This window comes from Ciconia boyciana, chromosome 10 (assembly GCF_034638445.1).
Source record: "Ciconia boyciana chromosome 10, ASM3463844v1, whole genome shotgun sequence".
Lineage (NCBI taxonomy): Eukaryota > Metazoa > Chordata > Aves > Ciconiiformes > Ciconiidae > Ciconia > Ciconia boyciana.
Window position 1 is genome coordinate 35,467,832 of NC_132943.1, and position 22,222 is coordinate 35,490,053.

Sequence of the window (22,222 nt, forward strand, 5' to 3'; positions counted from 1 at the left end):
ACTGTCTAAACTAGGAATCTTCTCCCTAGGGATTACAGATAGCCTCCTGCAAGTCAGAATTGCTGTCCTCACTGATAAAAGGCCAAATCCTTTCTGGCTTGGAGGTCGTTTGACTTCAGTGGGGTCCAGCAGGGATAAATTTTACTTGCAGAATTAACGTCCATAGAATTGCTGTAAATACAAGAGTATAACAAAATGTTTTGCTTCTGAGAACAGCATATAAGGATAACTAAAGACATTAATGTGTTTGTGGAAATTAGGATTTATTATGTTAAAAAGTTTCTGTTTAATCATAATCTTGTATACCATTGGTTTAGCTTGTATTTTAAAGCAAAGATTCTCATCCCTCTGAGTTCAAATGTGCCATAGGTGTCCCGGGTTTGCTTGTTTTCCAAAGATTAACTACCTTCAGCGTAGATTTTTATCTGCCACCACAGCAGAAGTTGTGGAAGGAAGGCGGGCAGGCAAGGCTAGGAAGAGAAGGGAGTTCCAGAAAGGAAATAGACACAAAATTTGTGCTGTCAAAAAGGCTGTCTCCGTGTTGCCACTGGAAGAGAGGGTTAGTAAAACTTACCCCTCTCACAAAACAGTTGCAGAAGTAAATCTATTTGTGCATGAAGCACTCGGATACTACAGCAAGTACTATCAGAATGTCTACAAAGAAAAAAATCCTGATCTGACAAGAGTTCGGGTACTATCTAGTAAACGCAGACTAGGAAGCACAGTTTTTAAAAATACTTACTGAAGAGCTGCAGCATTTGCTGACTACTGGGCAATTTGTGCTATATGACAGAATATTACATGCCTGTCAGAGACTCATTTAATAAGCAGAATAACTAGTTTTTATATAAGTGGTAAATTGCCTTTTTAAAATACTCTTTTTTTTCTTTCAGGCACTGTTTAGTGCTGGGTTTGGTTTGTTTGGTTTTGTTGGTTTTTTTTCCCCCAATATTATCCCTAAAAACTCTGTTAACAGAATAATAAACAGGCAATTACAAGGCCACTGCACTTCATGTAAGCAGGCTCATTCAAGATTCAATTCTTGTCTGCAGAATATATGGTTAAAGCACGCTAAGTTCTTAAAATACATATAAACACTTGAGCATGTGCACCTTATACTCTTCTTGAGTAGGTACAAATTAGACATCTGGGATGAAAACACAACCTCCTTGAATCAGTAAGACCTGGATTTTACTTTCATTTCTCCTTTTTTACTCACTCCTCTCACCCATACTATTGACGTTAATTGAAAGCAAGTGAATGGAAAGAGAGTAATGACATACTTCTGTGACACATGGGAGTAGATTTTAAACAAATGAATATGTCTCTGTTCATTAATCTGAGTGATTCAAAGCCAGCTGCAGATAGTAAGCCATTTTCTCTCAGAAAGCATCATGTATAAATAATTTTCCAGAACAACAAGAGCAATTGTGTATATAATTTGGTAACATCTGTAATTTATATTATCAGTATGAATAAAACCAGATTTTGGCTTAAAGCTGGATACTTGGACTTTTGTGCAATTTTTTCAAGATACAACAAAAATTAAGTCTTGCTGTCTTTTTGTTGATCTCAAGCCTGAACTACAAGCAGTAACAAGACTTCTAAAGCAGCAAACGTAACTTCACCTCGCATCAGCTATTGCACGCCTTTTCATTCTAACCTGTTCTCACGATCTCAATACAAACAAAATGGGGGGTACCCTATAGTTTTGACCATCTAACCTTCATGAGAAGTACTGTAAAAAAGGTCCAGACATGGCACATGAATCAATCTTCTCTCTCCTTCCTCCCTGCTGCCTGTGCAATGCAACTCTTCAAGACTCTCAAGTCTTGACTTGAACACAATATATTTCACGTTACTGAATAGCATTGTGGATTGGGTTTTGGCATTACAGTTTCTACTATTGTTTTAAAACAGATTTTGCAAGGGGTAGGTTTAACATGTAATTGAAAGGCATATGACTTCAAATCAGTTTGCTGCTTTAAAGGAACATTGGAGTAATTTTCTATAAGATAAAAAGGAACATTGGAGTAATTTTCTATAAGATAAATTTATACAGCCCAAGCCTCCTTCCATTAAAAAGTGAGAATTTTGTCCTTATGCCACTATGAGTAAGAATAGCGTTCTCTAGTAAAATGATGGAGGGGATGGGGGGAGAAAAACATCCTGAAAGGGATGCCTCAGATACTGCCAGAACAAACGAAACGTCTGCACGTCTGCTTTTAATACTTTTACTAACTCTGCTTGTGCTTTCACTGTGTTTTGCAGCAGCAAAGTCAAAAATAACAGGAAAAAGAAAATCATGTCATTGTTCCGTGCTTTGTGTCTTGATGCATCACCATAATGATTTTAATTAAACAAATGTAAAAACTGTCAGTTACCTTCTACTATAGCTTTTATTTATAGCCACATTTATATCCACTACTTGGTAGCATTTCACGCCACAAAGTTTACCAAACAGACCTTCTATATACTTGGTTCTTCCACGGACTAAGAATTGTCTCCTCCATCTGGGGAGAGAGGGGGATACAAAGGATACCGAAAAGGATGCAAGGATCCTGGAGACCTGCACGGAAGCCTGGACTTCAGTTCTTCCAGCCTTTGTTGACACTTCATACACGAGACAAGAACAAACGAGACCACACACGTCCAAGTAGCAGTAACAGCGTCCTAGCAAATAAGGCCGTTGAAAGAAAGATGACATGAAGGAAAAGGAAACCTGTTTATCAAAAGATATTCAGCGGGAAGAAAACTCTCAACTGACAAAACACCGGGAAGGATTAAACCACTCAGCCGCCTGCAGTTTATCAGGATTCTTAAAGTTTCCATAACTTGGATGGAAATCTGAGTTACAGTCCTTAAACTAACAATTGCAACTGTGTTCGTACAATCCTTTAATGCATTTGCATGCCTTTCCTCCACCCATGCAATGCGGACGCTTGTGAGAAGGGCGGCCTTCACAGACTCCTATGCCCCCGCTATCGCTTTCCAGAGCCCGCCTGTCACTACGCCGGCTGAGTATCCCACCAACAGGAGTTGAATCCGGGAGATTTTCTCACTGCAACGGCGAAAAGCAGGTCGCTTGCTATGGCTTACAGTTCAGAACTACTTTTAACCTCCATTGCTTTAAGCCCCCACCAATCGTGACGATAAGGAAAAGAAGCCGCTGCTGCCTCGCTAGGGAGAGCCGGGCCAGGCCGGGCGCCCGCGGCCAGGTGCCAGCCACCGCCCGGGGCCCGCAGCGGCCCCTCTCGCCGTGAGGCCGACTGCTCCGCTCACAGAGCGCGGACGTTGCGGCGGCGGCGGCCAGGCGTGCGGCCAGCCCGGGGCAAGGCGGGCGAGCGGGCGGGCGAGCAGCCGCCGCTGCAGCTTTCGCTTTCGCCTTCCCCTCAGTCGGCCCTTTCCCCGAAGTCACGTGGTGCGGCTGTTCCCGGCTCGGCGCTCCCCCTCCCGCCGCGCCAGGCCCGGGCCGCCCGCTCCCTGAGGCGGCGGGGAGCCGGCACCCGCAGGCGGTCTTGGGCTGGTCGCCGGAAAAGGCTCCCGGAGCCTTACCCGAGAGGTGAGGGGAGGTACGGCAGCTGGCTTCGAAGGAGAGGGGGGGAACGGCGCCCACAGCGCGGGGAGCTGCACGGCGGTGCAGTCGCTACACGGCAGGGATAAGGCAGCGGGGCGAACGCCCAGCGTAACTAAACCTACCGCTTCCTCAGACTAGCCCCCTCGCTGGCCAGCTCGCCATCCTTGGCTGCTGTCCGGAGATCGCCTACTGAGCTTTGCACTTCGGTGTCTTTCCTCCTGGGGCAACGGGAGTCACCTCCTAACGGCCTTCATCCCTGACAGGGTCACCCCCCTTCCTGTGGGGACACCGCAACAGCACCGGCTGCCGCCCGGGCAGCAGCCCCTGCTCCTCTTTCACCTGTTACATCTGCTCACAAATCCCACTTCCTAAACGTCTTTTCGCTCCTTCTCGGCAGCTGCGCGTTCTCTCACACGTTTCCAGACTTCTAACACTGCCCTGCTCCAACGCACGTGGGAGCGCCAGAAGCCGACAGAAGCGGCGGCCTGTCCCCGGGGACGGTGCTCACCCTATTTCTGCTTCGCCTGCTATTGCCGCCGTCGCCGCGCCGGCTGGGCAGCCTTTTCTGAACAGGCGCACCCTCTCTCTACATTATACGCGTGGTGCTCCTGCAGCCCCTGCGCAGTTCTCCGGGGCCGGCCGGCCGGGCAGGGACCCCGAGCAGCCCCTCGGGGCGGCCGGCGGCCCCGGCGGAGGGGCGCGGGGGGGGGAGCGCCGCGCCGGGAACACCCCGCCTCCCCTACGCGGAAGGGAAAGGGCTGTGGGCGGGGCAGCCCGGCGCCGCCGCGCGTCCATTGGCCGAGGCGGCGGGGGCTGGGCTCTGATTGGCCCTGCGGCCAGCCCCCCGCTCCGCGGCTGTGCGGGTATTTCTGGGCGCAGGCGGGGGTCGCGGCGCGGAGCTGGAGCGCAGCCTCGTCCCACGAGTAAGTGCGGTGGCGCGGGTGGGGGCTAACGGTCGCCAACGGCCGCGGCGAGGGCGGGCTGGGGCTGGCGGGGTGGGGGAACACGACGCGGGGGCGCGCTGTCCGCCCCGCCGAGCCGCGGTGGCGGGGGAGGCGTGCGAGGTCGCAGGCGGCAGGGACGGCTGTCCCCCGCCCTTCGCTCCTGAGCTGCCGTCGCGGGATTTGGCGGCGGTCGCCACCCGGGAAAGTCGGGAATGACATGAGGAATGGAATTGTTAGGAGGCGGCGGGTTAAATGCGGTTAGAGCGCAGCCAGGAGGGCGTCCGAGCTCAGCCGGGCAGACACCCTCGAGCAGGGCGTTCGCGGGGCACACAGACCCCCGCCAGCTGCACCTAAGGCCCCTTTTCTCCAGAGATGCGTACGGGCAAAATGCGTTTTCCATCCCACACCGCTTCATTTGTCAGTTTGTCAATGGCAGGCTGAGCCCTATATCCCAGTATTGGTCTCTCTAATGCCTTTTCCACAAGAGGGGCTGACTTCCCACTTTTTCCAGCGTTTCTCTGCTTGCATCCCCAAGGATTGCATTTGCTGCATTATCATAGTGCTCTGTAACAGGCTCTTTGGATGGTTCTCTGCCACCGCTCCTAAGTCACTTCCCAGTCTGGTTGCTTTAAGACACAGGAAGATTGGAATATGTCTTTGTTTAAGCAGTAGGGGGAAAAAAATGGACTAACTTCATTCATTTAGACAAATTCTTCCAGCTTTCCTCACTAATGTCATGTTTAACTCTTTGCCTTGGTGCCACTACAGCGTATTCAAATGCTGCGTTACCCGTAATCTGAATCCCACGTGCATCAAAATCCTCAAAGCCCTCACTTTAAACATAATAGCATTTCTAACTCTCGTGCCACTTGGCAGCAGAGGGGACTGGCATACAAACACTAATGGGGTCTGGCAGGAAGCCATGTATAAGATAGTCCTTCACCCCAGTGCCACCCTGTTCATTAGATAGGTCCTACCACCCTTTTTTAAAAGTTGCAGATGCAAGTGGACTTGCATCTCACCACCCATATTATCAGCCTGGACTGTTCCTTGGACATATCTTTACATGCAATTTCCACTACAAGACGCTAACCTGCAGCCCAGTGAGGAGACGGTAACAGGCCTGCAGAGACCATATATCAGCCACTCTGCCATAGAAGTGTTATTGTACAGCACAGCTTCTCTCAGTCATGTTAGTTCATTTTGAGTACCCTGTGTCTGCTGCACAGATTACTTGAATTTAGCATGAAAATTTGATCATGGGAACTAAGGCATATAGCAGAAAAAACATCTTTCCAATACTTTTCCATTTAAAGTGACTTGAGATCTAGTCCATTTTCAGAGCAGGCAAGTGGGGACACAAATAGCACCTGAAGATGGGCCCTTAGAGGTTTCTTTGGTTTCCCACTCACGCTCTTGGTGATGTGAGTACATCTGCACCAAAAAAGGTGGAACGCCACATACAGGATCTCGATCCTGCAGAGTACAGGTCAAACACACAGGTCCTCATTCCCGTATCCCTACTAAGCAAGAGAGCGGTAACACTACGAGTACCCTAAATGCTGTGAAAAGGGGTTCAAAGGAAAAAGATGCAAGTTTTCATAGGGCAGGGTGATTTTGCTTTGAGTTATTTTTCACGTAGTGCACTGTCTTCATTTGCAATTTTTTTTTTTAAATTAAGTGCAGAAGTTGTATTCAGTTCTAATGATTAGCTTTCTAAAACTGTTGCAGCTGAAAAGAAAATGGTTTTGTTTGCTGGAAATGCTTTTCCTTCCTACTCCTCCAATTTTGCCAATGTTCATGAAAACTTTAAATTAGTTACTTTTCACCAGTTCAGTCCAAATGCTAAACATTTACACTGATTTTTTTCCCTACTCCCCCTCCTCAGGATGACTCAGTGGTATCAGCTACAGCAACTTGATTCCAAGTTTTTGGAGCAAGTTCACCAGCTATATGATGACAGCTTTCCTATGGAGATCAGGCAGTACCTGGCACAGTGGCTGGAAAACCAGGATTGGTAAGCATAGAAATCGCCCTTCAGGTTGTGTGATAACTAGCGTTCTCATACATGCAGTTACAGGCAGCAGAAGAATATTGGGGAAGCAAGCTGCTAGGTGAACCTTTGCTGGTAGGACGCTTCAGTAGCTGTGTGGGTGCTACAGCCTGCGTTCCTGCCCCTCTCCAGGGCTTTGTAGAGGGGCCTGACGCCTAGCCTAACAAGTATACTATCTCATATTTCCCTCAGTTGGTCTGTAACAAAAGCGTCCGGTTTAAGACCGATCAGTTACTGCCTTGGCAGCTCAGTCTCACTGTTTGCAGACTTTGAACTTTTACCAAGATTTCTGTGGAGTGTCTTCTTTTAGAAGAGTGGTACAACATGCACATACATCAGTTTCACTTTTAGCTTCTTGGTGTGCATGGAAGGAGTAAATGAAGTTGCACAGAATGTGGCAAGAATAATACAGAGAAAACCAACGTTTCTGTATCAAGGAAGGTAAAGTTGAGAGAATGAAACTAGCTTATGTTTGAAGGTAATTCTTACTGCTTGCATATACTACAACTGGAGTTGGGGATTAAAAATAAAGTACTCCTGTATGCATTTCTTGAACGCTGTATTGAAAGTGTATTTAACACAAGCATGCCTTAAATTATTCTAGGGAACACGCAGCCAACAATGTATCTTTTGCTACGGTGTTATTCCATGACCTGCTGTCCCAACTTGATGATCAATTCAGTAGATTCTTGATAGAAAACAACTTTTTGCTGCAACACAACATAAGGAAAAGCAAACGTAATCTTCAGGTACGCCTGGGGCATATGCCTATGCACTTGCTTGAATTGCTTCAGTAGGCAATTGGATGCCTTTAAGCAAACTACACTGCCGTGAGAGACTTTCACAAAGAAAGTGTGAGAATCCTAATTTAAAAGCCAGAATTCAAATGTTGTTCCACTTGTGTTTTAATTGGAAAGTTACAGTTTCATTACAGTTTCTGAGAATTCTAGGAAAAAGGAAATTGTAGTTTGTAAGGTGTTGACTATATGTATTTGGAGTGCTTACTCGGATGTAGTTTTGCTTACCCCACCCCTTCGCCAGCCAGTTTCCTCAGTGTACTAATGAGCTTCTGATGCAGAAGAAACACAGGGGAAGAAGTCCTTCCCATGCAACTGCAGAACTACAGTTAATAGCAAAAGGACTTGTCATTAGACAGCACTTCTGCACATCGTATTGTACTGACAAAGAAAAGGGCCAAAGCAATTGGTAGTGAGCAGCGGCACAGAACGTATCCTTAGTGGACTTAATTACTTATGTTAGCTAGTCCTCCCCTCCTCCCTGTAGGGCTCTATGCCAGAGGATCTTCCACAGAGTCACCTTCTCCACAGGCTATTTCCCACACACCTAGCTTCTCCTCACCACAAGTCGGTGACTAGGGGACTGTTTTCTGAGGAGAGGAGAGCATGGCCAGGCTGTACTTACCTGATAGTAACTATAGATCAGCAATGAAAGCTCAGTCAAGAAGGCTAGTACAACTCAGCGACCCCCGGGGCAGCACTATCCTGGGCAGAGCGGGGTAATACTCAGAGCATGTTTCAACTTTGTATGCATGTAAAACAATAAGGTTGTATTTTTATCTAGCCTTGACTGCATGTTCATAAAATGCAGCTAGGATGCCTCCTTTACATCACTGAGCAAGAGCTGTACATGTCAAACTAGAACAACCACCCTTCAAAACCAGCAGCTATACTTCAAAGGTGTGGGAGGGTGGCTCTCAAGAGAGGACAAGCTCTCTCTAGGACTGTAGGGTAGTATCTCACTTCTCCCAGTAATGTGTCTGATCCTTTCCTGTTGTTTTGTGCCAAGCCCCATCTCTTTGTACACTAATGAACTAAAATAGAAACTTATTCTTGGAGATGGTTGCAGCCGTCACACTCCCTGTAGTCTTGGAGCATGCTATGACCAATGTGTGCCTTGAGGCTCACACACAGTCACCCACTAATCTTTTTGCTCATCGGTTTACTGAAGGACAAGAAATTACGAGTATGAACTTTAATGATAGACTGTCTCTAACGCCAGGATAACTTCCAAGAAGACCCAATACACATGGCAATGATCATCTACAGCTGTCTGAAAGAAGAGAGGAAAATACTGAACAGTGCCCAGTTGTTAAATCAGGTAACGCTCCTGGAACGTCTACTGCAGTTGTATCTACTCTTTCCTATTATTTGGGACAGAGGGATTGGAAGAAGACTGAAAGAAGAAACAGGCTGCCTTCTCTCTGCCCAACAATATGTTTCGTAAAGACAGAAGAGTGAGCGCCGATATGTACCCAGCTAGACAGCGTGGCTTGTTTGTGCTGTATGAAGCATTTGGAGGGGAAATGGCCAGGAAGTAATTTTTATTCCTTAAGTGATTAAAAGCTACCCTGTTTTTCTAATGCTTCTGTAGTATAGCCTGATGTGCTCATCAGATTTTATTACAATTTAATAATTAGTGCTTGCCTAATTTCTCCAGCAAGATTTTAGCTTTTTTCTTCTGCATTTGTCCTGGTTTCAGCTGGGATAGAGTTAATTTTCTTCCTAGTAGCTAGTATAGTGCTGTGTTTTGGATTTTAGTATGAGAATAATATTGATAACACGCTGATGTTTTGGGTGTTGCTAAATGGTGTTTATACTAACCAAGGACTTTTCAGCTTCCCCTGCTCTGCCAGGCACACAAGAAACTGTGAGGGGACTCAGCCAGGATAGTTGATCCAAACTGCCCAAAGGGATATTCCATACCATATGGCGTCGTGCTCAGTATAGAAACTGGGGGGGAGTGGGCCAGGGGGTAGCGATCACTGCCTGGGGACTGGCTGAGTGTCAGTCAGTGGATGGTGAGTGGTTGTATCACTGGTTTGTTTTCCCCCCCCGCCCTTTGGGTTTTGTTCCTCTCTCTCTCGTTGTTTTCCTTCTCATTACAATTTATTATTATTATTTTTGCTCCAATTACTAAACTGTTCTTATCTCAGCCCACGAGTTTTCTTACTTTTGCTTTTCCAATTCTCTCCCCCATCCCACCGGGGGGAGGGTGAGCGAGCAGCTGGGTGGTACTTAATTGCCCACTGGGTCTAAACCAAAACAGCATTTTACTCCTGAATTTACTCTGTATTAAGCAGCTGAGCCTTGCTTCTCTGGACTGTCTCTCTGGGAAAATGATGCATCATTCTCCTTCCCAGTTATCTCCAAGTATTTCTTTCTATTTTTGTTGTGTTTTTTTTTTTTAAATTAAGCCCATTTCTTTCCTTGAACCATAGGTAAAGCTGTATTCTTCTCCTTCCTCATCTGTTCTCTGACTTTCCATCTTTTTTGTTTTTCCTTTGCAAGAACTGTTTTGCAATTAAAAAAAATTCTGCAGTTGGGAAAGGCATGCAAACTAAACGCTAGATGTAATCCATTTATGTAATAATAAAGCAATGACTGACTAAGCATGTTAAGTTCCGATACTGAAATGCTTCCCTCTAGGGCAACTTTTTGACTGTGTGTTGGTAGAGTGGGAAGAGCACTCAGGCATAGGCTTTCAACAAGGGGCCTAATGGAACTGTGTCCAAAACAGCTCCTTTAAAAATGTGACTCTGACAGAGCCCTTGTAGCTGCAGCACAGCTGTTCAGTTTCTGTTCTGGTACGTGACAAAGTACTCACAACTGCCTTTCCAGCACACAATACATTTGGGTCATCAAAAAGGGAAATAAGTCCTCCTGTACTTACTGTTGGCACTAGGTACAACACCATGCCCTACCTCTGCTTTCTGGTAAATGTTCTCACTTCCCAAAGCTGAGAAGATAAAATGCAGAGCAAGCACAAGTACGAGCATCATAAAAACTGAAGGAGAATCCTGAATGTTAGAGTGTGCTCAGATTGCCTAAATAGTCTGACTTAAGTCTAGGATGGGGGACCTTTGGCAGTTTACCAAAATAAACACTTTAGATGACCTTATTAACGCTTCAACTTAAGCTCAGAGCAACAATGCGTACCTGACTGTCCCACTCTGGAGGAACAGCAAGTTTCTAACACCAATAGTACTGTTAATGCGTGGAACAAAAAAAATCCTCTTTCAAATTACTGCAGGTCTCCCTGAGTGATGTCATGCAGTAAACTTCCTGAATGATATTGAGGTCAGCTTTCAAAGGAACTATACAGACATCTAAAACGTGCCTGAATGCCCTGTAGGAAAGAAATTGCATACCAAGTTACCCCATTGACCTGTACACAGACCTGTCTTGTTCTTTCTCTTAGCCCGTTTCTCCCCATATGCTGTATGGATGAATCTAATACTTGTTGTGGATGTCATCCAGCCTTCAGGGTTGTTGTTTTCTTGAAATACATTTAGAAGATACATGAAGATAAGCAAAAAAAATAATGGATTTGTGCAGAGAGAAAACAGAATATGTTTATAGCTTTATATTGCTATGATAAAAAAATGCAGCATCACCACACAACAGGCATTTTTAATCCTCCCTTGTTTCTTGCAAATTCACCTGAACTCAATCTTATGTTACAAAACCTTAGTATGATTTATCAGAACAAATCATGCTTCATCAGGTTGTTTGTCAAGAAAAGCCACTAACATATTAACAAAAAAAGTATTTGCTGTCATGGGTCACTCTGGTTTGACTTCTGTTGTTGTTCTGCTTGCTTCCCGCAGATGGAAGTGGGGAACATACAGAACACTGTGATTGGGATGCTGGACAAACAGAAGGAGCTTGATGCAAAAGTTAAGGCTGTAAAGAACAGTGTTATAGTAAGTATAGTATATTTAAAGTAGTGTTTGCTGATTCACAGATGTTGAAAAGCTTTCAGTACATAAGACTTTCTAAAATGACAAAAGTAAAGGTAATGGTTTGGTTTTCAAGGCTATAACCAATGATTGTCTGAAAATAGAAAGTAATTATTTGTCAGTAGCACCATAATACAGAATGGTATTTGACTGGGTCAGCAAGATCCAGTTTCCTGTGCCTAAATTTTAGCAACAAAAACATTTTACCCATCTGAAATACTAGCAACCGAGGAAAAACTCTTAAGAAATCATATACTGACCAATTTGTTGTTAACTGGAAGACAGCTTTTCATTTAGCATTTAGATGTTTATTGTCTTAACAAATACTGTCATGGCAGAAAGCTTTTCTCCAAGCAATACCTAAGAATTTGAAAGTTTGTTTAAAATGCTGTGTGCTGTTCCAAGTTTTTCTACTGTAGCCTAGGTTCTCCTAAACTCTGTGAACTTAGATGGCTAGACAATGAAAGCTTTTCCATATTTTATAATTCACAGATTTTAGTTAGCTGAGAAGAGGGAGGGAGAGGGAATAGAAGGTGATTAAGTTTAGGGATATTTCCTGTTAGGGAGTTCAGGAAGAGGTATTGCTACAAAACTGGACTTCATCTCTGTAAAGGGCTGGTACCAGGCAGTTCCTAATCAGAAGTAGTCTTGCATTATATGAAAGTATTGAATAATTGTGGCCACCTTCATTTGTGCTTTATAGGATGTGGAGCAAGACATCAAGACATTAGAGGATATGCAAGATGAATATGACTTTAAGTGTAAAACCTTGCAGAACAGAGGTGAGTAATTTATCAAGGACATACCCTATTGCATACAGTTTGTGAGAGTAAACTCTGCTGTCTTATGTCAGGAAACTAAACCTAACGATATGTGGCCAGAGTTACTGGTAATGTCCCTCCTTTATTAATCCTGCTTTGGTAATGTCCCTCCTTCATTAATTCTGCTTCACACTGAAACCTAAATTCCTGAAAATGCATTCTCTGCATCTGTCTGTTCTTACAAGTAAGAAAGCCTCTTTGTTAATGCAGCATTCCTTTGTCCTTTACATCCCTTTGCTAACTAGAAATAGCAAACCCTATAGACTCTGTGACCGTTCAACCATACACCTAAATAGTTAAGTTTAGGCTTCTCTTTGCCATCTTGTATTTCACAAATGCCTTCCTGCTTCAAGTTTTGTAGGCTTTTGTGTACTGAGGGAAGCACATGCAGCTGTAGTCCACACTGGTTTCCTTATATAGATCTGTCTGGTTTTTTGACTACTTTGTTCTAGAAAAGGCTTCAGTTTCCAATTCAAATTGGCAGTCGACTGTCCCTCAGAAGAGGGACGTGTTCAGAAGGTACTAAGGGGAACATTGAGCCACAATCTTGCTCTTTGTACCTAGGAGCAGGTAGCGCTTTCCATGAGGCAGACGGGAATCTCTAACTTAAGGTCAGTAGGCAGCAGAGGTAGTAGCTAGGGCAACTATGTAGTATCTGTCAGCCTGGGCTACACTCAGGAGGCTGTAAACATCCTCCCTTGAAATAACAGTTAACTTCTGTTGCCAGGTTAGGTAAGTTGAATGATTCATGTCTGAAGTCAGCAGGAGAAAAAATTGCTCAGTGTGTATCTTTACACAATAGAATCATTATTTTAAATCAGACTCTTGCTCTAAAAAGCAAGTGAACTCACATCTCAGTTACTTCACTGGGATAGTGGCTTTTCCTTGCATTAGTGTTTTAAGTGTAGACTCTGTCCTTTCAGAAGGGGGAAAAGGAGGAAACAAAAATCTAGGAGGCAGTAAATATTTCCTCCCTTAATGTCCTGGTTTCAGCTGAGACAGAGTTAATTTTCTTTATAGTGGCTGGTATGGGGCTATGTTTTGGATTTGTGCTGAAAACAGTGTTGATAACACAGGGATGTTTTAGTTGTTGCTGCACTGGTCAAGGACTTTTCAGCTTCCCATGCTCTGCCAGGTGCAGAAGAAGCTGGGAGGGGACACAGCCAGGACAGTTGGTCCAAACTGACCAAAGGGCTATTCCATACCATATGGCGTCATGCTCAGCATATAAAGCTGTGGAAGAAGAAGGAAGGGGGGACATTAGGAGCGATGGCATTTGTCTTCCCAAGTAACCATTATGCGTGATGGAGCCCTGCTTTCCTGGAGATGGCTGAACACCTGCCTGCCCATGGGAAGGAGTGAATGAATTCCTTGCTTTGCTTTGCTTGCGTGCACGGCTTCTGCTTTCCCTATTAAACTGTCTTTATCTCAACCCACCAGTTTTCTTACTTTTGCTCTTCTGATTCTCTCCCCCATCCTGCTGGGGGGGGAGTGAGCCAGCAGCTGCGTGGTGCTTAGTTGCCAGCTGGGGCTAAACCATGACACTTAAGCTTTAAAGATATACTTCACTTGACATTACCCAGGCAGGTGTCCTCTCCCCATAATGTTTCCCCCACCCATACTTCAGCACTCCTTCAGCCTCACCTTCACAATTCGGACTTATTTTACAGAGCATGAATCCAACAGTGTGTCGCAGGAGGAATATAAGAAAGAACAGATGAATCTCCAGAAGATGTTTTTATCACTTGACCTGAAGAGAAAGGTAGTGCTCAAGTTTTCTTTCAGAAGGCAACAGCACTTCATTTTGAACACATGTTCGTTTTCATTGGGTTGACATAAGTTATATAAAAGAAAACTTTTCTGCTACTATCAGTTGAACTAAGATTTCATTCTTTCCATCCTGACTGAGAATCTAGAATCTCTGTAAGCAGTTTTATTTCTCTTCTAGCAACCTTTATCAAACTCTGTCAGGTAAAGCTAAAAGAACAATGAGAGGGAAAAGGTGTCATATCAATAGTCATGTTCTTGAGGAAAAAAAAGATTAAAAACTTTGCAGCTATATTAGAATTAAATGTGCTCACTCTTGTTGCAGTGCTCAAATCTACAGCAAGCACTGGGTGATCCCAGATATACACTTGGGACGTACATGGATGTGAGACACTGGCTCTTCAGAATTCAGCGATACTGAATGTGCTATGTTTCTCCATTGTTTCTCCACTTAATCTAGCAAATACTCCAGCTGAAAAGAAGCAGGTTTTTTTAGAAAACATCCTCTGTTGACAGAAACTATTACTTTGAGGTCCTTGCCAAGTTTTGCAAGACAGATAGTGTTAGCTAAGACAGTACTTAGTTTTCCTGTATGAAGTATTTTTAATAAACAGGGTAATTTAATATTCTCTATAGGAAGTGGTGAACAAGATAATACAGCTGCTGAACACCACAGAGCACACACAGAGTGCTCTTATTAATGAGGAGCTGGTGGAGTGGAAACACAGGCAACAGACTGCATGCATTGGTGGCCCACCCAACGCCTGTCTTGACCAGCTACAGAACTGGTAAGTCTCTAGTCAAGGACTGCATTGGACAGGAATTTGAAGTGTGTTATGAAGGAACACCAGATCTGTGAAATATACTGATTATTTATATTACGCATTTTCATTCTGTCACAGCATAGCTATATTTCATTGATTTTATTACCTCACCACATTTCCAATGTGCACTGCCTAGTCCTTAGGGACAGTCACCTGGCTGGTGTCTCAGCATTATTACTATACAAAAACATGCTAAAAGTAATAAGATTGTGTAATTGTAGGTTCACCATTGTTGCTGAAAGTCTACAGCAAGTTCGTCAGCAGCTCAAAAAGCTTGAGGAACTGGAACAGAAGTTTACCTATGACCCTGATCCCATCACAAAAAATAAACAAGTTCTGCAAGACCGAACACACAGCCTTTTCAAACAACTCATCCAGAGGTAACAGACAAGGGTCTTTTTGTGTTTGCCTGAGTAAATGGATGGAGAGCACCTCACCTTCTGTTCCCTCAATATTTCCTGCACGCTAATTTTGCATTTTCTGAGGTTTTCCTAAGTTTGTCACAAACATTAAACTAAATGACCATTTTTGAGATTTACCCTATCTAAGGTTTACAGTGGTTTAGGCCCATGGCAAGGGTTTGTGATCAGCCATCATTTAAGTTAGCAGGAGCTATGCTACAATACGCATTGATTACAGAATCAAACGCCCAGTCTGTTAGTCCATTTCTTGCTTTAGCCCTGCAAAGGTCAAGTAGGTGGAGACGTGAAACCATCTGCACCAAGCTATGCCCAAAACAAATACACACTAGATTCTCCAAGCCTTTGTCTCTGGATGCATCCTTTTTGTCTCCAGCATAGGGAGGCCAGCCCTATTTCTGTACCATCTCTGAGGCAAGTTACTGTAGCTGGTTGTTGCCCCCACATAAGATCAGAATCCCATTCTGTAAACATACAGTAGACAAAAGTTCATGCTGCACAAGGCTTGAGAATAGCAGATAAGAGCAGGGGCTTAGATACAGTAGGTAACATCCTGTACAGGGGGCTAGAACCCAAGGTTTCCAGAGTCCCATTCAGATGCTTTGACCACTAATCTTCAATTGGAACACACAGGTACTGCTTTTCAATGAAGTGAAGGCAATGAGGAAGTGCTGTAGAAGCCCAACTGCTGTTTAGTTATCTTGCCTGTGAGTGTAGTGGAAGGAAAAGTCTCCGTGCTGCCTAGGACTTTGTAACAATAGAAATACTTCAGGATTTATGTCTACACAGCACAGTGCTACACGAAAGGTGCCCAAGATGGCAACAGTTTGGGGTTCATCAGAAGGTTAGCCTCAGGAGTTTGCTTCATGGGGTTAGCTAGCCCTCACTAAATCCCCAGCTAGCTTATCTAGCTCTTGGGCATGTGTTGTTACATAGCACTGTCTCACAGCACTGTAACCGTAATAATTTAGCAAGCACTGGGAACAGCAAGTGAAGGAACACTCCTCACTTGGATTATACTGGTTACATGACAGTGTTTACATGCTGTTTGATTTCAGGGAAGTTTCAGGTAGCACTCTCCCTCCCCAAGCCATCAATGTATTTAGGAAAAGCCAGACCTTATGAAATCACTTCACACTTGCAATATTTCTAGCCCCATTGATACAAGTGAAAGAAACCAACACACAGACCTCTGTATAGAGTGAAACTGAATTAATAAAGTGTCTAATACTACTGGTAAATCACCATTCTTCTAAAGTTCACTTTTTAAATGTAATTTCTTATTCCTTAAATACAACTTTGATTTATCAAAGTGCCTTTAATCTGTTCTTTCCATAGCTCCTTTGTGGTAGAGAGGCAGCCTTGCATGCCAACACATCCTCAGAGGCCATTAGTCCTGAAGACAGGGGTACAGTTTACTGTAAAGCTAAGGTATGTTTTCCCCTTCCCCCTTCTTGTTTTGTGGTAAGCTTTTCATGTCATTGGCTTCCTACAGCTGAGAGGATTGCACATCTTACAGTATAGCCTAAGTGCTGAGGTCAGGAGGAGGAAAGTGCTATGTGGCAGGGGGACGTCTTCTAGCAAAGTTTTAACTTGCATTTAGCTTTTACCCTTTACCAAATGTGAGGGGTATTGAATGTATAAGAAACACAACCAAACAGCAGAACAGACACATGCAGACCACTTTGTCATGCAAAAGAACTCATTTGCCCATCTAGTTTCCTCTCTAAATCAGGACGTGGGATCAGTGTCTACAGACCTTGCTAATTTATCCTGTCACTGCATCTATGCTCTCTTGTATGGAGCAAGCTTGGAGTCTGTATGTGGCCCTGAGTTGTGCAGCTTAAATATACCTGTGATAAGCAGTGCAGTAGAAGAGAACCTGTCTTTTGCAATTGGAGTCCTTTTAAAAAAAAACAAAACTTCTCTTTCCAGGTTGCTGGTGAAATTGCAGGAATTGAACTACAACTTGAAAGTGAAAGTTTTATTTGATAAGTATGTTGCATTTTTCTCATCCCTGTGTACGTTAATGGCAAGCAGTCCCTGCATTCAGAAATCCAAAAGGCAGTCATATTTTAAGTGTTGAGTTGGCCAGGAGCAGGCTGGTTCTCTATGGCAGCAGGTACATCCTCCCTTTTTCTTACCCATGCCCTTGCTCTAAATATCTCTCTGCCATTAAAGACACATCACAAAGTACAGAAGGCCTCAGCATTTGCTTTAAGAACAGGGAAAGAAATGGAACAGGCTCTCCAAAATAACAACAGTGGCTGTAAGGTCATGAAAGGGGGCTGTGCTTTTAAGAAAGCAAGTGAGTTTTTGTCTTCCCATTCGAGTCTTTAGGGGGCATTCTGTTCATTTGACACAGCTCTGGGGTCCAGAAACTTGCATGGAATGGGGGAAAGGAAAAGAAATTCCTTCATGGATGTGGGAGCTGAGGCTTTGAGAAGTGCACCAGATATAATGCAACTCAGTAAAATCCAGAGTGGTGGGAAAACCAATTCAAGTGATGTGGCAATTTATTCAAGAAGTTGTATGGTTTGAAAGCAGATTTTGAATGACAGTACTATATAACTTTTTTCTCAGAGCAAGAGTTAAAGCTTATGTAGCGAAAGAAAGGACTTGCTTGGATTATATAGCCCCCATAGCAAAATTTACACATCAGTAAAAGATAGCCTGTGTAGCACAATATTTTGACTGCTTGAACCAATTGCCTCCTCTTTTGCACAAAAGATTTCACAGAAGCATTTTACCAGCTCTCAGTCAGCTACTAAAACAAACACCCACATTTTCTGTGTCTGGCAGAATCTTTAAGAGATTTTTATTTTGTCTTTTTTTTTTTTTGACAGAGATGTAAGTGAGAAGAACTCGGTCAAAGGGTACGTGGCATTAAAGTTTGGTATATTAATATTGGGTTCTTTCAATGAGTTTGAGAGTCAATTCTTTTCTCTCTTTCTGAAGGTTCAGGAAATTTAACATTTTGGGAACAAACACGAAAGTAATGAACATGGAAGAATCAACTAATGGAAGTCTAGCAGCAGAGTTCAGGCACTTGGTAGGAGATTTTCTTCTTTTATTGACACAGCCATTTAATTGTGTGGGTAGAGGGTGTGGTAGGAAGGAGACAAATTGCTTCTGTTATTGAAGTCTTTGTTTACTTTTGTAAAAGAGGAACTGTGAACATCTCTCCTTTTTCTTTGTTCTTCCCTTTTTGAAATCTTTGGCCTGTTTCAATTGAAATGCTATTGCTTTTGTCACTGAAATAGGGCCAGAAAGGCAAACGAGTATTTTCTGCCACACAGCTTATGTTGCAATGAGTTCTTTGGAGGAGAAAGAAAAAGAAGCCTAGAAGTGCTCTTTTGGGCCTTTCAGAGGAAGGCTGGTAGGTAGGAAAGCTTGGAACAGTCTAAAGAGCTTTGAAACCAGAAGGGGAAAATTGTCTAGGAGGGAGCAGCTACAACAAATTCAGTGCCTTCAACAGACTATACAACACTTTCGATCTACAGATTGTGAGATAAATCAGATTCGTTTCATCATTACTACAGGAAAGGAAAGATGCAAGCCCTGAACCAGTGAACATGGAATTCTCCCTTCCTCCCTTCATTGTCCTGAACAGACACTGTCTGGAGTTTATTGTGCAATTCAGAGGGGTACTTTGATAAGCCAGTATTTCCTCTGATCCTTCCTGATTTCACACTGCTTCTGTTCTTATAAGGCCTCTTACATAAAAGCATCACATCATAAGGCTACAACATCTATTTTCACAGATGAATGGTTTATAAAAGAGTAGTAGTTACCTGTAGTTTAACCTTTTGGCTTCCACAGCTTAGAACCAAATAGGATCAGACACTAGTGCAGGAAGTTTGCATTCATTTGAGCAACTAGAGGATGCAAATATTTGCATCCTCTAACACTTTCATTTGTGGCTGAGGTAAATGAGTGACGGGGGTTTTTTTTTGTTTGCAGCAACTGAAAGAACAGAAAAATGCAGGAAGCAGAACAAATGAGGTAAGCAGCACTAACCTTGTTTATAAAGCCTTTGCATAATACTAAAAAGGCATTCAACCATTTAAGACAATGCTCTGCTCAGTGCCATGAAGAAACACACAGAATGACAGATCAATAGGAGATGGGTTCCATGTTTCTAGGAAACAATCTACGTAGGAGGTGTCTACAAATGAGAACTAGTGCCAGAATGGTATCCCTCTGGACTCTCCCCTCATTGAGCTTTAACAGGACTTTCTGGCAAGGACAGATTTTTGACAGAATTTTCTGTGGCTTCAGGGTAGGAGCCAAAAAAAAAAGTGCCTAGAGAGTACCTATTCTAGCATGCAGTTTTAGGAAGTTAGCACTGTCACTTGACTTTGACCTGCAAACTGTTTCTGAGGTCCAGAGCAAGTAACCTTGGGCAGAAAAGGTTTCTCCCCATGATAAATCCCCCTACCTTTCCCCCAAAACAATTTTCAGTCCCTGAAAGATTTTATTACTTTTTTTTTTTCTTTACAGGGTCCTCTCATTGTAACAGAAGAACTTCACTCTCTGAGTTTTGAGACGCAGCTGTGCCAGCCTGGCTTGGTAATAGACCTAGAGGTATGTCTTAGATGAAAGACAGATGGACTTAAATTCCTGTATGTCACTCATGCTGACAATCTAGACTTTATCTTTTTTTTTAAAAGTACTTGAATATCAAACACTTTCAGTTATTTCAAAATACATGAATGACACTTCATAACATCTCTGTATATACACATACAATGAGAATGCTGTTAATGGAGAATGGGTAAATAAGAGTAGATGTGCTTTGCAAAGTATCTGGTAACCAACTCTGTGGTTTAAGCTCTCTAGGTATCAGTTTCCATTTATTTCAAAAGCAATATGCTATGAACTCTGTTACTATCACTGCTATCATAACTGACACTAAATGGAAGTCTTTATCAGAGAAAAGTCACCTGAGTCTTCCTAGTAATTCTTCATACTGACGCTTTCTCCCCTACATACAAACTTCAAGTGAAAGAGTTAAGAACATGCAAGCAAGGAATTGCAATGGAAACACGTTTGTGGGTAATCTAGAGGAGGACTGCAGCAGGGGTACGGGATAGTCTGACATGTTTCCTTTTGTGTCCCTTTCAGACCACATCCCTTCCCATTGTTGTGATCTCAAACGTAAGCCAGCTTCCAAGTGGATGGGCTTCTATCTTATGGTTCAACATGCTGTCCACTGATCCCAAGGTATTTGGAAAAAAAAGTATCAGAAATACTATGTGTCATTTTCAAGCATTGTCTGTATACAAGTGGCTGCTGCATTTTTTCTGTGCAAATGACTTAGTGGCTTTCAGGTGTAGAGAGACAGAGAGGCACAGTGACTTACTTCCCTATCCTAAACAGAGCTATGTTTGAAACCCACATAAGGATATTATACATTGTATTTGGTATATACAGTACACAGTGAGAAGCCAAATGAACATTCAAGAATTCAAATACAGTGCACTGGAGTAATCTAGGAATTCTACCACTGGAAGAAGACAAGTCCAAAGCAAAGTTCCAGAGATTGCTTTTCCTGGTAAAGAGTGCCTGTCAGAACAGTAGCCTGCTATCAGAGTTGTCTCAAGCTGACATTGATTCTTAAATCTGCACTCTGTTTTGGCAATACACTTTTGTAAATTCAAGTGGCATTCCAAAATTAACATTTATTAACTGTAGATTGTATTTTTCCCTTCCATTTTAGAACTTGTCCTTCTTTCTGAATCCACCTTATGCAAAGTGGTCTCAACTTTCTGAAGTTCTGAGTTGGCAGTTTTCTTCTGTAACAAAGAGAGGACTTAATGCAGATCAACTGAGCATGCTGGGAGAGAAGCTACTTGGTATGGTCTGCTTCCATTACTTTAAACCTTTTGGTTCTACTGAACAAGCAGGTGGCCTGTTTGAATTGAAGCTAGTTCTACATCTTTTCTGCAAACTATTTTAAGTTTTTGTTTCCTCTCACATCTTTTCCCCCGCTCATACAATATCACTTTATAGCAATGAAGTGTTGCCCAGTTTTCAATATGGTACAGTTTGCAAATGAAGGTCAGGTCATGAAAAAAACCTGCGGTTCTAACTTAGGAGTTCTGTGCATTAGGGCAGTGCAGATTGGGGCTACTTCTGCCTTTTGAAGAGCTACTGAAGTAACACACGTGTTTAGTCAATCTCTGATGTGGCTATTTCTTGGCATTTTTTTGGTTTTGTTTTTGGGTTTGTTTGGGTTTTTTAAATCCATCTCCATTACTTTTAACTTAGTGCATGCCACCAACAGTGGGGGTTTACTCTATCTGCATAAACTCAGTTGCAATATCAAAGTGCAAACATGATGAAACTGTTAAAGGATATCAAATTGAACATCTCCCACATGAGAGTCCTTACTGAAAGCCTAATCAGCCATGACTTTTGTTTTCCAACCTCCTTGTCAGTTTGCCCGATAGACAGGGCACTTGACATAGCTACTGAGTTTGCATGGCAGACTCTAGATATAAATACTGTTGATTCCATATATTCCACTAATCCTTAAGTTTCAGGAAGTGTTTATATTTGAAGGGTTTTGACACTAGTGGGTCTAGGTGGTAAGTACGGCATTCCAGTCTAATTCCCTTCCTCTAGTTTCGCCAAGACATAAGATCTGACAAAAAGCTTAGTGATTTAATAGATTACTTTTCAGAATTCTGCAAGGAGAGTAATTTTTATCAGTCTAGTTAACCATCATGAATACAAAGTGACCACTGACATATTTCTATGGTCAAGTTGCATTTCAGGACTTCAGAGATTCTTTGTCAAGCTCTGGTAACAGTAGGGATGCTATTTAAGTCTTATCTCTACAGCTAGAAGTATTTCACTACTGAAAAAATCCAGGTAGCTAAAACACTATATATTCAGGATCCCTTAGTGCAAGGGGATACAGAATCTAACAGCATGCCAGAATACAACTCACCTGCTGTTTTTGTGATGTGAATGTTGACAGAATCTTGGTGTCTAACACTAGCAGCATCAGAAACAAGCTCCCTAACCCAATTTAATTTGAGAGAGATGAG

At 43.1% G+C, this 22,222-nt stretch overlaps 1 protein-coding gene and 1 long non-coding RNA gene across 8 annotated transcripts in view; one reads left to right on the forward strand and one right to left on the reverse strand.

Moving 5' to 3' along the window:
* Window positions 1-39: 39 nt before the first annotated feature.
* LOC140657213 (uncharacterized) lies at window positions 40-4,306 on the reverse strand. 4 transcript variants are annotated; one of them, XR_012044243.1, is made up of 4 exons: window positions 4,086-4,306; window positions 2,467-2,673; window positions 307-470; window positions 47-171 (listed from the first exon to the last, which is right to left on the reverse strand). It is a non-coding gene; the product is annotated as an uncharacterized lncRNA (long non-coding RNA). The 4 variants fall into 4 exon arrangements; XR_012044241.1 differs by lacking the exon at window positions 307-470 and having other exon boundaries at window positions 40-171; XR_012044242.1 differs by lacking the exon at window positions 307-470 and having other exon boundaries at window positions 40-171; window positions 3,700-4,306.
* Window positions 3,414-22,222, forward strand: part of STAT1 (signal transducer and activator of transcription 1) — a 33,107-nt gene continuing 14,298 nt past the window's right edge. For 2 of the 4 annotated variants that reach the window (XM_072873883.1, XM_072873884.1), the window contains exons 1-17: window positions 4,377-4,500; window positions 6,410-6,538; window positions 7,179-7,323; window positions 8,594-8,692; window positions 11,202-11,297; window positions 12,037-12,115; window positions 13,825-13,916; window positions 14,558-14,709; window positions 14,967-15,125; window positions 16,503-16,595; window positions 17,100-17,159; window positions 18,011-18,040; window positions 18,123-18,216; window positions 19,128-19,169; window positions 19,668-19,751; window positions 20,292-20,390; window positions 20,887-21,022. In XM_072873883.1, coding sequence (XP_072729984.1) covers window positions 6,411-6,538; window positions 7,179-7,323; window positions 8,594-8,692; window positions 11,202-11,297; window positions 12,037-12,115; window positions 13,825-13,916; window positions 14,558-14,709; window positions 14,967-15,125; window positions 16,503-16,595; window positions 17,100-17,159; window positions 18,011-18,040; window positions 18,123-18,216; window positions 19,128-19,169; window positions 19,668-19,751; window positions 20,292-20,390; window positions 20,887-21,022 — 1,588 coding nt within the window. In that variant the 5' untranslated portion in view covers window positions 4,377-4,500; window position 6,410. Of the gene's footprint in view, window positions 3,573-4,376; window positions 4,501-6,409; window positions 6,539-7,178; window positions 7,324-8,593; window positions 8,693-11,201; window positions 11,298-12,036; window positions 12,116-13,824; window positions 13,917-14,557; window positions 14,710-14,966; window positions 15,126-16,502; window positions 16,596-17,099; window positions 17,160-18,010; window positions 18,041-18,122; window positions 18,217-19,127; window positions 19,170-19,667; window positions 19,752-20,291; window positions 20,391-20,886; window positions 21,023-22,222 lie in introns of those variants that run through there. The other 2 variants (XM_072873886.1, XM_072873885.1) reach the window with 2 other exon arrangements.